This window comes from Vanacampus margaritifer, chromosome 4 (assembly GCF_051991255.1).
Source record: "Vanacampus margaritifer isolate UIUO_Vmar chromosome 4, RoL_Vmar_1.0, whole genome shotgun sequence".
Lineage (NCBI taxonomy): Eukaryota > Metazoa > Chordata > Actinopteri > Syngnathiformes > Syngnathidae > Vanacampus > Vanacampus margaritifer.
This window is the reverse complement of record NC_135435.1, coordinates 6,258,363-6,274,478: the sequence shown is the minus strand read 5'-3', so window position 1 is coordinate 6,274,478 and position 16,116 is coordinate 6,258,363. Positions and strand designations below refer to the sequence as shown.

Below are 16,116 nucleotides of genomic sequence, written 5' to 3'. Positions count from 1 at the left end.
GTTTATCACAATACATTTTGACCTCTACCAAACCTTCCTTTATAATTTGCTTTATTGAAATAAATGAATATCTTACCTTCTAATAATTTTATCCATTTTCTTAACGCTTATTCCTCACAAGGGTCGCGGGGGTGCTGGAGCCTATATCATTATATACATTCCACGAAATAACTTAAAATGCGTATATTCATTTATTGTAACATTAATTCAGTTATTCAAAATAAGTGAATTCACGTAAACCAACGCGATACGGAACAGTCATCGTTTACATTCGCTTTGGACGCTTTCCTTGGTGGCCATCTTACATTGCCACCGTCTTTGCTCATAGCTTGAATACATTGATTTCTCTGCAGCGTTTCCAGTTTTTTTTCCTGTCTTCACAACACAAATGGCTTCATTTTTGTCCGTGTTTGACTTTGAGGCCGGAATTTTCTGACTTCCCACCTTCTTCGAATACAGAATATAGTCGCCATCTAGTGGCGTCAGATTGAAGCATGTGCAAAGTCGGGGTCCTTTCCCACTTCGCGACCCGAAGTCGGACTTCAGTTCAATGTGGTTTTCCAGTCAAGTACGTGGTCCCAGTACGCTTTTCCTGGTCGGCGGCCGGGAAACTCTGACTTCCCACGAATGCAGCATTAGGCAAGGATTAAACGTTGTAGTGTAGGACAGACAGTACAGTACAGACGTTTAAAAATGACAAAACAACCATCGTAAAAATAAAATAAAATATTGACTTGATTTATTGTTGCCCATCTTTATTCAATTTGTGTCGACAACTATCAAAGTTGTCTGTCAAGTGACAGGAATGTTTGTGACTAATGTCCCTCATGGTGGGCTGACAGGCATCATACATGGTTTCCCAGCAAGGCTTCCAACAGTCTTGAACTGCTTGTAATGGCAGTCGTTACCACAATAAATTTATATCCTGTATTAAAAAAAGAAAACGATAAAGAAAATCAGCATTACATTGTGCTTGAGACTCATAGCAGTAACTCATTAAAACAGAAAATTCCATGAAGCTTTCTGAGCTAGTTCCATTAAAGCGCATATTATTATTATTTTTTAGAGGTATTCTATAACTTTCCCCGCATTCATAAACTAATCTACTACTTGCAGTGATGATTATGTGCTAAGATTCTAGCAGGTGACTGTGTCCTGTCACAGAGTATGCCATTAAGCCCTAATTCTGTTAATATGACAGGATCAAGTTTCAAGCTTCTATTTTGAATGATCACATTTAAATTGTGCTTACCTCTTTCTCTACCAAGAAAACGTAAAGCTGAAATCTCAGAGTATGTGCACCCCCCAAGGAACATGACAACGACGATGCGCTGTGCCTCATTTTTTGCTCCGTTTTTGCCTGACACAAAACAGAAAACTTTTAGAACATGTCCATTCAAAACCACGGTGCATTTACTCTGGCAAAACAGAGGCGCCAACTGATGGATACAGATATTTATTAAGCCTGCGAGGGACATTAAGGCATCACAGAAGCATTATTAACACAACATATACATTCATAATCAGCATTGTGAGAATTCAAGAATTAGATATATTTATATAGTAAATATTCCAAACTGCAGATTGTATTTATATGGTAATAAAAAATAATATGCTACACTCAAAATAATCAAATGACTGTTTTTTTTTATAGGTATAATACTGGCAATATTATATGGGCTTTCACTTGTATAGCGCCTTTTTACCTTTGGTAGTCAAAGTACTTTAACACTGTCTCCTCATTCACCCTGCTGATGACACTTGGACATTGTCACAAGGGCTGAGAATCCATTACAATGACTTTAAATAATATTTAATACATATGCATTATTATTATTAACATGTATAATAGCAACAAAAAATGTGTTATAAGTACTGTATTGTGTATGTGTATATTTATGGTATATTATTTTCAGGAAAACATTCCCTTCAATGTGAATAGCATGAAACTAAAGAAAGCAAACAATTTCTCACCGTTGCAATTGCATCCGCATCCCTTCAAATTCTTACCTGTGACAGCAAACTCATTCCCATTTAGCAACTTGGTAACTTCTTCAAGCCCAGTCCAACCATCTCGCTCTAACACCTGTGAATTACGCACAAAATAGTACCAGTAATCTTTTTTTTTGACCCAGCTGAATGCAAAATTAGAAATCCCGCTTATTTACCTGCTCTACGAGTTTGCAGCTCAGTGGGATGTAGGCACCACTGAAGATGTAAGCCATGTCCTTTGGGACACGCAGGTCATATTCGTCATCTGACTTGGGCACCTTTTCATTAAATAATGTCACATTATGAGCAGGCTAATGACCAAAGGAAATCAGACTGATATAATCAAAGATGATAAAACTTCATACCAAATTGAGTTTTCTGCTTAGGGCTCTGAAATTGCTTTTCCTTGCCAATGATGAAAAGGCATCTGTTAGCTTCCCTGGAAAAGGAATGAAAAAATAATGTGAAAAAATAATGTAAAAAAATATATATAATCACCTGAGATGTCATGTTAAACCCTGCAACAGAAAACTTAAAGCCTGCCTTTACCTGCTGTCTTATCGTTGACCAGTTTACCAACTTTGCTCTCCATAACAGTCAGCGTTTCACCCTGCTGTTGCTCCACAAGCAGCCCCGACTGCTTGAGGTTGGCAAATGTGAGCAGGTGCTCCACTCCATAGCTCTAACGAGGGGCAAACAGACAAGGGATGACTACACATACTGTACTTAACAGCCACTCACAAGAATAGGTCAGCATTGATGGAGGGGAACATTTTTGATATGATGAGAATGTATACTTTTCTTGTATTGCATTTGTACACACTTAAATGCTAAGGATCAATTAATGGACCTTGATGTGATACAATTATGATTTTCACTTGCTAAATGCACTACAAATGTACTGCAGATGCTGTTTTAATTATTTTTGCTAATACAGAAGTTTACAATTAGGATGAACAGACAGAATTATTTACATAGATTGTGAGATTTCCAGAAATCTTGAGTCAAATCAGGACTCCAAAGGGGAACTAAAACGGAATTAAATCTAGCATTATATTCCAATGGGTGCAACAATATGAGACACAAAAATACTAGCTAATGTCTTTAATACATACAGTACATTATACAGGTGCATCAAAATAAATGTATTTTTGTAGTCCCAAAAAAGGCAATTGTTTATATTTTTAATGAATATAACTTATAGCTAACAAAACCATTAAGTCATCATTTCAGATCAATCTGAATATTAAATTAAAAAAACAAATACAAATATTTTATACAACATTTGGCAGCAATTGGCCTTCTGAAAATGTTATGTTTATATGATATACATATGAGTTTCACTTTTTGAATATAACTACTCAAATAAATGAAACAAAGTAAATGGTATTGTAATTTATTGAACTACACCTACGTAGTCTTAGAATGCAGCTACTCCAAGGATTCAAATATGCAACTTCAGCTACTGTTGAAGCAGCAAAAGTTGCTAATTTATATTGTTTTTCTTATGATGTTATGCTATGTTATGACAAAAATGAAAATCCAATAATAACAGCAGCAGATGTGAAATCTCACCTGTAAATACTGTGTTTTTAAAGACCGGTAATCTTTTGGCAGGAGGCCTGCAGGATACACAAATTACAGTTAAGTACAATAAAGCAGGAGATTTTTTTTTTTTTGTAAAGCAACCTACCATTTTCTGTTAAAGACAGAAGACAAAGCAGTCGAAGACTTTCTGTCATGGAGACCTGAAAAAAAAATCACATCAAGTTAGCTTTTAACTACATGCATTATATTGTGTAACAACACTGGATGTTTTAAGAAAACTCACCTGCCTGTTGATATGTTCCTCAATGAAAGAAATGCATTCACGGATTTCAAAACCTTCGAGCAAAGCTGTCGGGGAAAAAAGACAACATTTGTGTCACTGCGATGAAATAATTGATACATCAAATGAACAAAAAAATTAGAAGGATTTTCCCGTGTTTAGCAACATCCTGATGCAAAAAAAAAATTCTAAGTAACCTACAGTGTTCTGTCTTCAACAGCTCCTGGAAATCCTGTTTTGTTTTCTTCTTCATCATTGACTCACTTGCGCTGATGTCTAAGAAAGATCCGTGACAGCCACACAGTTTGTTCAAAATTAAGCAAATCAAATCTATCTGATGCAGATTACTTTGCTCCGACACTCACGCAGGCTCAGGAGCCGATGTTCTTGTTTCAGCCCTTTAAGTTCTTCGGACACAAATGCTTTCATCTGCTTAATGTCCATCCCTCGACGCTTCTGCGGAATTTAAAAATAAAGGTTTCAGTTACACAAAGTCTAATGAAGAATTTCGCTGAATTGACTTACATCATATGCAGTCTGGAGATTTCTGGCTTTCTGACTGAGGAAGCTGAAGACATTGGAGAAATGCTCATTTCTGATTTCATTGAAGACCTAAATAAGAGACAAGCAACTTTAAAAATGTGCTTGAGTGAGGACATTTGGCACCTCTAAAGCTATTCTTACCTTATCTTGAGAGTTCAGCATAACTTTGATGCTTTTGTCTGAGGAGGAAATATCAGGCCCAAATTCCACACATCCTGTGAAGGGAAAAAGGTCTGTGATTATTGCAATGTAAATGTAACTGTGTATAATGTGTCAATACATTGTACAAAAAGAAAACATTTATGGTCTGACAAATCTTAATAACATCTAAAAAAAAAACTAAAAAAACAATTGCAATGCTGTATACAAGATTCTTGTTACAATATATTGCACCAAGTATATGAAGCAATTTCATGAATAATTAAATATTTGTATAATATCAGTGTTAAATATAAATAAGACAGAATACAATGATTTGAAAATCATGTTAACCTATATTTAATTTAATACACTACAAAGACAAGATATTTAATGTTCAAAGTGGTAATTGGGTATTAATGGAGCGTCACTGAATTGCTCAGTCATTCACGAGCAAAGATGGGGCGAGGTTCACCTCTTTGTGAACAACTGTGTGAGAAAATAGCCGAACAGTTTAAGGATGATATTTGTCAACGTACAATTGCAAGGAATTTAGGGATTCCATCATCTACGGTCCATAATATCATGAAAATGTTCAGAGAATCTGGAGAAATCACTGCATGTAAGCAGGAAGGCCGAAAAACCAACATTGAATGCCTGTGGCCTTCCTGTTAATATTGGGCCAGTTCCGGGTCACTTCCGGTTTAAATCAGGTCACTTCCTGTTGAGATTGAGTCACTTCCTGTTGATTTAGGCCACTTCCGGGACATTTCTTGTCAATTAAAAAAAAAAAAATCCTATCAAGATCAGGTTACTTCCTGTTGTGCCTAATCATTTATCAAAGATGGCTGCCGCCCCGGGAGGACAGGGGTGGTGAGAATGCCGGGCGTACTTAATCAATTGGCCAAGATGGCCACCGACCCCCGGGTGAGAATCCGGGGTCTACCTAATGTTCACCCCCGAAGTGAGTGCAACTTTAAACTCTACTATGCAAAGCAAAAACCATTTACAGTAACAACGCCTAGAAACGCTGTCGGCTTCTCTGGGCTCGAGCTCATCTAAGATGGACTGATGCAAAGTGGAAAGTGTGTGGTCTTGATGAGTCAACATTTCAAATTGTTTTAGAAAATTGTGAACGCCGTGTGTTTCGGACCAAAGAGGAAAAGAACCATTCGGACGCAAAGTTCAAAAGCCAGCATCTGTGGTGGTATGGGGCTGGGCATGCGTAACTTACACATCTGTGAAGGCACCATTATTACGCTAAGGTATATACAGCAAAACATATGCTGCCATCCAAGCAACGTCTTTTTTATGGACGCCCCTGCTTATTTCAGCAAGACAATGCCAACCCACATTCTGCATGTGTTACAACAGCATGGCTTCGTAATAATAAGAGTGCGGGTACTAGACTGGCCTGCCCACAGTCCAGACCTCTTTAGCGTAAAATAGGACAACGGAGACCGCAAAATTTGAACAGCTGAAGCTGTACATCAAGCAAGAATGAGAATTCCACCTACAAAGCTTCAACAATTCGTGTCCTCGTTCCCAAAGGTCTATTGAATGTTGTTAAAGTGGTAAGCATGACCTTGTCCCAACTTTTTGGGAACGTGTTGCAGCCATAAAATTCTAAGTTAACTATGCTAAAAACAATGAATTTATCAGTTTGAACATTAAATATCTTGTCTTTGTAGTGTATTCAATTAAATATAGCTTGAACATGATTTGCAAATCATTGTATTGTGTTTTTATTTATGTTTAACACAACGATGCCAACTTCAATGGAATTGGGTTTGTAAGTGCCTCCATGAATACTGACTAGCTTGTTACCCACCACATTTGATTCTGAATATATCATCCACAAGTCCTTCGTACACCACTTGTGAGCACAACGGAGTGACAAAGTCCACATCTGTAATGACAGTTCACAGAATTAGTGGGCAAAGCAGGAATGACACAAGGTGAGAAATTGACTCACAGCTCCTCACCCCTATCAATTAAGAAAACACTTCCAATTTCAGTGTTCCGAGCCTTCTGGTCTCCCTCTTCCGCTTGCTCTCTCCAAGACTCGTACGCCATCTGATACAAGACAAAGGACAAAAAGAACGTCAGCTACACATCTTTTTCAAAACAAAATACTTACATCCCCTCATAAGCTTTTGTTAAAGGGCTGTACCTTTGAACACCTTCCAATACCATAAACCTTTGAAAAGGGTCCATAAATGGAGTGAAGGAGATGTAGAGCGCTGCCAGCTGTCCTCACCCAACGCAGGTCTCCAGCCTGGGTGAAAATACAATCAGACTTGTGACGCATCAATTTATACAGTATGATTTCAGTTGAGCTTACGCATAATGGTGTAATCATTGAGGGAAGAGTGAGCAATGAAAAGAAACAATGTTAATATAATATTCAAAAAAAAGTGTTGATTTAAATGAAATTTACTCAATTACTATTGGTTGGCATTACCTACACGATACACCAGCTTGGTTTGTTTTTGTGAAGGAGTGTGCTGACACAGTATTTATGCGAACCAGGGGTATTATAGTTTAGGAATTTTTCATTTGAGTTAGTTTTTATTTCGTTTTGAGTTTTGGTTTTTACATTTAGTTAGTTTCAATTAGTTTTCAAGGTGGTTCTGTTAGTTTCAGTATTAGTTGCAGTTTAAAAAAGGTGCTTTTCTATTGGCTGCTGCTAGATGATGTCACTTTTGTGTGACACACTTTCAAATGTCCTTATTGCGGTTAATATCAAAATAAATCTACTTAAAATCACATTTAAAATCATCCCCAAAGGCTCATGCATTAATTTTATTACCAAAAACTAAAACTAAGGACATTTTTGCTATAATTATAGTTAATTTTAGTTAGTTTTGTAAACATAAAATGTCATTTCAGTTAGTTTTCGTTAGCATTTTTGTTTTTATTTTATTTCGTTAACGAAATTGTTTTTTGAATTTTAGTTTTTTCATTAGTTTTAGTTAACTAAAATAACCTTGACGTGAACTGGTAAACATGTCAAAGAGAAATCCAGGTTGAGGGTGCTAGATTCACCAGCTTTTCATGACGTGTTTTTTTTTTTTTAAGAAGTAGGACAATTAGCTATGAGGTCATTCATGTCCTGGAAGAACAGGCGACATTGACCATCTGAATCCAGCTGTGGCGTGGCAACTCATTAGCGCTGGATATACAGAAGAAAAATGTTCTGTCGCTTTGATATTTATAGTTATTTACACCGTTAAAAAAATGACAGATATTTAGCACAGGCATAGCGTGCATTATTTACCATGTAGTTGTCCCGAAAAAACTCGGGGAGTTCCAGACTGATTATGTCATCATCCAGAGGAAGTAGATAGAAGGCCCATTCATCCATTGTCACGTCTAACGAATATAAAAAACGAAAATTTTAAAACTAATTGTACAGGTGAGCAGCAAGAAATGCAAAAGTACAAGAAATACTACCTCCAAAGACTCCCTGCTCCTCCAGCACCGTCTCACATGCATAAAACTGGAAGACAGAACATGGACAGTACATTACTATCATCAAATTCAGTGCAAACAAATCAAGGTTTGTTTTGGTTTAAACACCAGAATATCAGGTACCTTTTGAGGAGTAAATATAATTTTGTATCGTCTAAATTTCCCTGCTGCTTTGTCTGCTTTGGCCACATCTGTAGAGCGAAGGCATGCATCATGAAATGGGCAAAAATAAGGGAGACATAATTTTATAGGTTCTTAATTGGTCTATTGAAACTGGAACGTGCTATTGCGACCCATCTCATTTCATATTTTTAAAACAGCTGTCATAATAAACAACAGATGTCACCAATTATTATTATTATTTTTTTCATTCATTTATTTTGTTATGTAATGTTAATTGCTTGTAAGCGTTGAAAATGTGAATGATTAATTCTAAATAAATAATTTAACAATCAATAAACATTTAAGATGAGGACAAACTTACCACATATCCACTTGACTGTTTGTATTCTTGGCCGGATCAGAAAACAAAGCCTCAAGAGAATAAAGTCATATTGTCAGACATCTACTTGTTGAAATATGCTGGTATATGTTTCGATGCATTGTCTGATGAGTACTCACTGATCTGATGTGCTAGTTATGGGTTTACATTCTACTTTGTACAGTTTGTCAACGTCATGTTGCTGTTGAAAAAACAGAGAGACAAATAATGTTTTAAAATCTTTGTAATTGATTGTTAAGGAAATTTAATTGAAGCAGTGGATAAGGGTCACCTTCAGGATGGCAACATTTGCAATACGATCCAGCGGGCTCATCAAGTCTGCCTCAATAAAAAGGTCCTTCTTTCCTGGAAGCTACATGAAAAAAAAACATGGGCAGAAATGGGGACTTTGTGTTTAAAAGTATCTTTTTAATAATTACACATAGGCTCATGATCTAATATCGAGTTGGAAACGTTTACCATACAATTCAGTTTATATGAGCACCCACATTATTTAGAAGCCTGAACTTTTTTCACTCAGAAATCACTATTGTGATTTAAGTCGCAAATATTACATATGCAAATACAAGAGAAAAAAACCTGCCAACCTTACTGAGAGAAATAAACACTGAACTGCACGTACAGATGGACGGACAATTATTATTATTATTATTTTGTAAATGCTGTGCAGTACAATTGTTACAACCACAGTTAAGTTGTAGTTAACCTTTAAGTACAACATACAGTATTTGCATGCACTTATTTATTTACAAATGTTTGTTTTACTACAATATGTACTTAAATTTTATGTACAATACATTTTCATTGAATAACTGTTTTTGTACAGTTTATTCTCCTATATTTAAGTGCACTGTGCATAATGTTTCATTGGCCTACAATCATATTGTATTAAATATACTGTTTAGGAATAAAAACGGCCTTGTTTCTGACGAACACTTGTGCCTACTGCCTTCTTATGTTGACATTATGCATGCATTTGGAAAGCTAAGTATTTTGGGGGTGGAACTGTTGGTAAAAAGTACGAGTTAAGCCACAGGTGTTAAAGCCTGAGGGTACAACTAATAGTATTAAATTTATGGTAGTGTCAATATAAAGTAGACACAGAAGTAAAACAATCTTCACACATTCAAAATATTGCCCTGTTCTGCACATTACAGACAGTACATTACTTATGGCCGTGTAGACGGGTTGATTTATTGAATATAACGCACAATCCAGTTTTCTAGATAGAGAAAAAACATTCAAGTGACAATGTGGTTAATTGATGCGTTTACAACAAGGGAGCTCTCAAAACAAAACACGTTATGAATGGTCAATGCAGCAGTTACATTGCTGTACTGTGTTATAAATTTGGTCTAAAAGTCTAACGAGAAGGATATGTTTAAACACGATTACATGCTCAATGTTCTTACCTGTTCCAGGAGGTAGACGAGCTGGTCTCTGGCCAGTCGCTTGAGAAGAGAGAAATCAGGGAGCTCCGGGCAATCTTTCCTGGCACTGTAAGCCATGCTGCCGAGAACCAAATCGGCACACGTGCCCACTGATTATAGACATATAGTAAATATTAAAAACACATCACATGTAAAGCGCATCTTTTACAATTAATTAAGACGCAGAGTAAACTAACCTCGGACCAGCACCTTTTTTTCCCTTGCTAGCTAAACCAGCTTAATGCTAAAAACAAACTCTTCAGAGCGCACACAAACTGTGGACAATAAAGATCATCGTATTCTTATATCAACGCGATAGTATTCAGCTACTAAAGTTGTGGTAATATATTGAAACAACACAATATGAGAGCGTTTGAAACGATAACATTGATCATGTTGAAATATTGACAGCGGCTAGGGGCGGGGCTTATTCTTTTTCACAGTTGCTCGCTGTTGGCAAATGATGTGATACCGCCACCTATTGGACACAACTTGTGCCAATCATGGCGCCCTTGGCTGTAATAACTGAGAATTTTCCTCAGTCAAAAATGTAAAAAAAAACAGCCTAGTTCTAAGTCTATCAATCTAGGAAGTATCTGTTCCAAGTAGAAAAAACGGTTGCAGGTTTTTAAGCAAACATGGTGAAGCAGCTTTTACCTGTTATGATGCAAGCAAATGGATTAAGTTGCCATTAGAAGTACAGTCAGCCCCAATATAATGTCTTTAAATCCAAGTTAATGACTATGCTTTTCCTTTTTTGAATGAGGCCTTTCAAGCACTTCAAATCAATTTCACTATACAGCTTTTTTTAGTTGATTTCTTTATTTTGCAATTAAATCTATCTAATTTAAATATTTTGTTTGTAAATGCATTTAAATGTTGACCGTGTAATTTTAGTTTGTGTGTGAGTGTGTAATTTCAATAAGGTTCGTTTGTTTGCTTTACTTTGCAGATGTCTTCAGCTCTTGTGTTTATAAATGTTTTTAGGTGTTGCGCTTTTGGTTAAGTGCATGGAGTCTTGTGTATGAAATGTGCTTTATAAATAAACATTCCTTGCCATGCCTATAAGTTTTAATACTCATCTCTTCACTACTCTTTTGTCAATGTTCTTTCTTACCTGACAACAGGACTGTCAATGTACAAAGCTACGAAGCTCTAATCTGGGACAGTTGTAGAGCTGAGATATAATAATGAAAATAAATAAATAAATATGTAGGCTACAGTGCATCGTATTTGAACTATTGGGACAAATTAATTTTCATTCAATTCGTACGTAATTGCGAGCACACAATTTGTTATGAAGGTTAAAAAAAACAAAAAAACAAGCACCAACTTGTAGGAACAGATCCTAGTGTGTGTTTCCCACCGGATGCCGAAGAAAACGAACACGTTGTGCTGCCTGCCACAAAAAAAGGCATAACTCTAACGCGAACATTCATTGTGGAGTCGTTAACTCGTAATGCGTAAACGGTACGTCATGAATTCAGACACCGTGTTATTGCTCGAGACGATTAATTTCGCCGCTGAAAAGCATCGAAATCAGCGTCGTAAAGACACAGAACAAACTCCGTATATTAACCACCCGATTGGTAAGTTGCGCTTTGCTTTAAGTCAGGAGACTTGCAGGTGAGTCCGGTAAAGTTAGCAAGTGATTCGCAAATTCGAAGTTAAGGGTTCGATAACATAATAACTAAGCATCATTAAAATGCAAACTAAGTTTCTGTCTAACCACAATAATATAGGCAGTGACCTACAAGTTGATATGAGTTTATTTTGAATGCACCTCCTTGTCATCGAAATGAGGAACATGACATTGTTTCTTATGAAGAGATGACGCGGAGACAGAATGCGCAGGGACAGTCAACAAAGGTTCTTATTCAGGCCTCGAGGTCACGGAGTGGTATGGAGAGAAATTTGTCTTTATTTTCAATTTTAAAAAATCAAACAAAAAGGGGATGTGCAACCTCAAATACATTTCAATCAAACAAAAAAGGGATTTCAAATAAAAAAAAATATTTGCAAACAAAAAAACAAATTAATGGATTTTTATTGTTTTTTTAAAAACTTTTGCAAGCAAGTTTTTAGGTTTTGTTTGCAACTCCTGAATTTTGGTTGCAAATCTTTTTTTGGTTGCGAATCTGTTTTTTGGTTGCAAATCTTTTTTCTGTCTTGTGTGGGTGGGGCCCTCCGCTCAACCGATGATAGAAGCCTTTTAATTGGTCAGCTTGGAAGCCGCTGCGACAACGTTCATTGGTCAGCCCACACAAGACAGAAAAAGATCCGCAACCAAAAAACTGATTCGCAACCAAAAGTCAGGCGTTGCAAAACCTAACAAAAAACAAAAAACAAATCCATTAATTTTGCATGCAATTGTTTTTTTTGTTAGCAAATTATTTATTTTTTTTAAATCCCTTTTTTGTTTGATTGAATTTTTTTTGAGTTTGCAAATCCCTTTTTTGTTTGACAGATTTTTTTTAAATTGCAAATCCCTTTTTTGTTTGATTGAAAATAAAATTTCTCTCCATAAGTGGAACTTGCCTCCGATGTAAATTGGCGTGGGTTCGCTTCCCCGCCTGGGAGACGATGTTTGCATGTGTGCGTGTTCGTGTGAGTGAGTGCAAAAAAAAAGAAGAAAAAAGTTCTGCTCTTTTGCCGGCCACAGCTCTCGCCAGAGGGCCGCGCCGCAGTTTAATTTGGATACCTGTAACTATCACATCGTTGATACAATGATTCTGTTCCAAATAATCCACTGTTTGTTCCAAGGTGACAATGCATCAATCTTTTTCTTGTGTCTCTTTCTTCACCTGCTGAATTTCCTGCACAAGTGTCTCGATGCTCTTTTTTATTTCAAGTATTTCGGTGACCATTTCTTTGAGTTTTGCAAGAGAAGATTTTATCTCCTCAGTCTCGACAGCTCTTTTTCAGCCAGGCATATTGCAACAATGTAGTTAAAAATCCCAATGTCAACAAAATAGTTAGAAATCACGAGCAAGTGCAGGAGCAAGTACAGATGTGTCTTTCCTCGACAGATGTGTCCTTGTATTTTGTCATATATTTGTCCTTGTATCTTGACATTGCATCTGTTTCTTAAAATCTGTGAATATGTGCTTCACCTTAAGCCATTTACAAGTGTTGGCAAAGTATTTTGCTAGCAATGATATAGTATTTATCACCCCAAAAAAAGACACAACCATATATATATATATATATATATGTATGTGTATATATATATATATATATATATATATATATATATATATATATATATATATATATATATATATATATATATATATATATATATATATATATATATATATATATAGGGGTGTGAATTGCCTAGTACCTGGCGATTCGATTTGTATCACGATTCATAGGTCACGATTCGATTCGATACCGATTAATCCCGGTGCAAATCTATAAATTGATTATTGCGATTTTTTAAAACTCAGATTTAGAAAGTACTAATCAGTAAACTTGTACATGTACACTGTAAGATTTGTATGAAAATGTATTTATTTATCTGAAAATTCAGGCTTATAATTGAGCCACTGCATTTAACAACAGGTTGCAGTCTGTTTCATGTTTGAACAGCACTGAAATAAAAATATTAAGGCTTAATGTTCCATTAATATAACATTCCTCATGCCTAATGTGTGAATCCTAATCGTTTTGTTGAATATTCTCATAAAAAAAATGATGTTTAAAAATCGATTTGGCCGCATGTCGATTTGAGAATTGCGCACTGTAATATCGAGATATATTGCCAAACCATTTTTTTCCAACACCCCTATATATATATATATATATATATATTTATTTTTTTTCCCCAACAAGAACAAAACTATTCTGAAAAATTCAGGAACTGTTATTTTGATGAAATAAGAGTTGTAGTATAAGCAGGAGGTCCCCATCCATGTGTGATGTGAATTTGGAGACATGACGATGTACAATCATGAAGTTATTGAGCATTAAAAACTACTAAATTCTGAAAAATACAGGAAGTGTTATTTTAATGAAATAAGAGTTGCAGTATAAGCAGGAGGTCCCCATCCATGTGTGATGTGAGTTTGGCGATATGCAAATGCACAATCATGAAGTTATTACGCATTAACAACAAAAAATTCTGAAAAATACAGTGTTATTTTGATGAAATAAGAGGTGTAGTATATGCAGGGAATCCCCATTTATGTGTGATTTGAGACCTAAAGATATACATACCTAAGGATCTATCATTAAAGTTATTGAGTATTATTTGAAACAAACGCACTTCTAAAATTTCGTGTTGCCCCGAATCCCATACAAAGGGGGGGTAATGAAACCAGATAAACATCTTCTAAGTGTGTAATTATTGCAAAAACACGACAATGAACAATGATGACGTTATGGATTTTTAATGGCATTTTTTCTTTTCAGCAGCTTCTATTTGTTGACGGTCCCTAGACCCGTGTCTTAGGGCAGCCTGTTGAAAAAGCAAGACGACACATGAACTACTCAGACCACAAATTGTGTTACTGAAATTCAAATTGTAGCACGTTAACGACCTCACAGAGATTGGAATAAGCCATCGTTTGTGTTGCAATGACGTTTCATTTTGTAGTTATTGGACCGACAACACAGAATCAGCCAATCTTTTGCTAACTTTACGGGACTCCAAAGGCGGCACTGGATCTGTCATAAGCTGCTGAAACACGTTTACCTACCTGCATGTTTTAAAATAAGTTAGTGCTATAGTAGATATTAAATCGCAAATACAAGAAGGTGAATTAAAGAAATCATTTTAAACGTACAGTATAATATATTTGATGACCATTGTAAGCTGAAAGTAAATATTACAAGGCAGCTGTATAACGTTGACGTTTTTGTGGGTTATTTCTGTGCATAAGGATTAATGAATAATTTATTTGAAATTGATGCTGGAGTTTGCCAACATACTAACTCAATCAAATATGCATCATGTGAAATGCATGGCCTTCAGTAGCTTATTATTAGCAAATGCCCAGTGCTCAGTTTATGATTGTGTTTCACAGTTTGTGATCATGAAAGGTGTACACTTGACTGCTTTGCTTGTTTATGTATCTGTCATCTGTAGCCATTTGAGGTATTCAAATAAAAAAGCCCTTACAAATAAAATGTAAACAAAAAAGAATAAAAAATTACTACTAATAATATACTGGCATGAGAACAAGTACAATACATTCTATCTTTACCTTCACTATACAGTCAGCCAGTCAAAAGTGTCCACAATGACTCTTTCTCATGCTCTGCTTTGTGTTTTTACTGTTAAGGAGTAGCAAGGATTCTCAGCCATGAAGCTGGCATCACTGACATTGTGGTATTACAAGTATGCAGACTTGAAGTTGATGCAGTCATGCCATTTCTCTTCTTTTGCATCCACTAATTGATGTTGTATGTGTGTTTGTTTTTACCCTTCATCCCTGGAAGGCTGCTCTTCTTCATGACACTTTGGAGGACACGGACACAAATCCAGAAGAGCTGGAAACAAAGTTTGGACAGATTGTTGCCTGCATTGTTCAGGAGGTGACCGATGATAAGAGTCTGCCCAAACAGGAGAGGAAGCGTCTACAGGTGGAACATGCGTCTCATTGTAGCCACCAGGCCAAACTGGTCAAACTGGCAGACAAACTGTACAACCTCAGGGATTTGAACCGCTGCACACCTGTCGGTAATTTGCTTCTTGTCCATCTATTTAGTGGTTTTTGCTCACCAGCAAGCATCTTTTTGACAGATTGTTTTCCTGTACTGTATACGGGTAGCAACACAAAATAAATATTGTACAAGAATGCCCCCCCCCCCCCACACTTTTCCAATTTCTTTACTCTGAATGACGTTATTTATTATACATAGTAATTTACTGTAATTGCCTACTTGAGGCAAAAAAACTGAGCCAAATTGCTCAATTTTGCATCTAATAAAAGATAATGCCACACAAAAACAAAGATTCAAATGCCATTCGCTACAACTTGACCCTCTTGTTTGTGTTTTTCAGGTTGGACGGCTGAACGGGTTCAGCAGTATTTTTCGTGGGCCTCTGATGTTGTAAATAGGCTGAAAGGTACCAACTCGGCTCTGGAGGAGAAGCTGGGGGAGTTGTTCAGACAGAGAGGAGTGCAACGCTAACATGGCAGAGAGATAACATATATCCAGAGCTTCCATTTTTACATTTTCAAATAAATAGTTTACCTGTA

The 16,116-nt window shown here is 36.2% G+C and overlaps 2 protein-coding genes across 2 annotated transcripts; one reads left to right on the top strand and one right to left on the bottom strand.

The window, feature by feature from the left end:
* Positions 1-717: 717 nt before the first annotated feature.
* vps33b (VPS33B late endosome and lysosome associated) lies at positions 718-10,332 on the bottom strand. Its single transcript, XM_077563679.1, has 24 exons — positions 10,105-10,332; positions 9,890-10,017; positions 8,749-8,829; positions 8,597-8,658; positions 8,460-8,509; positions 8,099-8,166; positions 7,958-8,003; positions 7,782-7,876; positions 6,675-6,779; positions 6,487-6,577; positions 6,333-6,410; positions 4,505-4,578; positions 4,346-4,432; positions 4,186-4,276; positions 4,022-4,096; positions 3,824-3,888; positions 3,686-3,740; positions 3,568-3,614; positions 2,542-2,674; positions 2,358-2,431; positions 2,169-2,270; positions 2,011-2,086; positions 1,253-1,360; positions 718-925 (listed from the first exon to the last, which is right to left on the bottom strand). Exons 2-24 carry the CDS (start codon positions 9,983-9,985, stop codon positions 846-848), a joined length of 1,839 nt encoding a protein of 612 aa, XP_077419805.1. The 5' UTR covers positions 9,986-10,017; positions 10,105-10,332; the 3' UTR covers positions 718-845.
* A 958-nt stretch (positions 10,333-11,290) lies between these two features.
* hddc3 (HD domain containing 3) lies at positions 11,291-16,116 on the top strand. Its single transcript, XM_077564663.1, has 4 exons — positions 11,291-11,496; positions 15,196-15,251; positions 15,353-15,593; positions 15,918-16,116. Exons 1-4 carry the CDS (start codon positions 11,367-11,369, stop codon positions 16,046-16,048), a joined length of 558 nt encoding a protein of 185 aa, XP_077420789.1. The 5' UTR covers positions 11,291-11,366; the 3' UTR covers positions 16,049-16,116.

Excerpts from the sequence above, each read along its gene's own strand:
- vps33b (XM_077563679.1), bottom strand. The coding sequence starts at position 9,985 with ATGGCTTACAGTGCCAGGAAAGATTGCCCGGAGCTCCCTGATTTCTCT. Across the intron at positions 7,877-7,957 it reads GGAGCAGGGAGTCTTTGGAG|ACGTGACAATGGATGAATGG; the intron begins GTAGTATTTCTT and ends TATATTCGTTAG. Across the intron at positions 3,889-4,021 it reads GCTGTTGAAGACAGAACACT|CTTTGCTCGAAGGTTTTGAA; the intron begins GTAGGTTACTTA and ends TTTCCCCGACAG.
- hddc3 (XM_077564663.1), top strand. The coding sequence starts at position 11,367 with ATGCGTAAACGGTACGTCATGAATTCAGACACCGTGTTATTGCTCGAG. Across the intron at positions 11,497-15,195 it reads GTATATTAACCACCCGATTG|GAGTAGCAAGGATTCTCAGC; the intron begins GTAAGTTGCGCT and ends TTTACTGTTAAG. Across the intron at positions 15,594-15,917 it reads GAACCGCTGCACACCTGTCG|GTTGGACGGCTGAACGGGTT; the intron begins GTAATTTGCTTC and ends TGTGTTTTTCAG.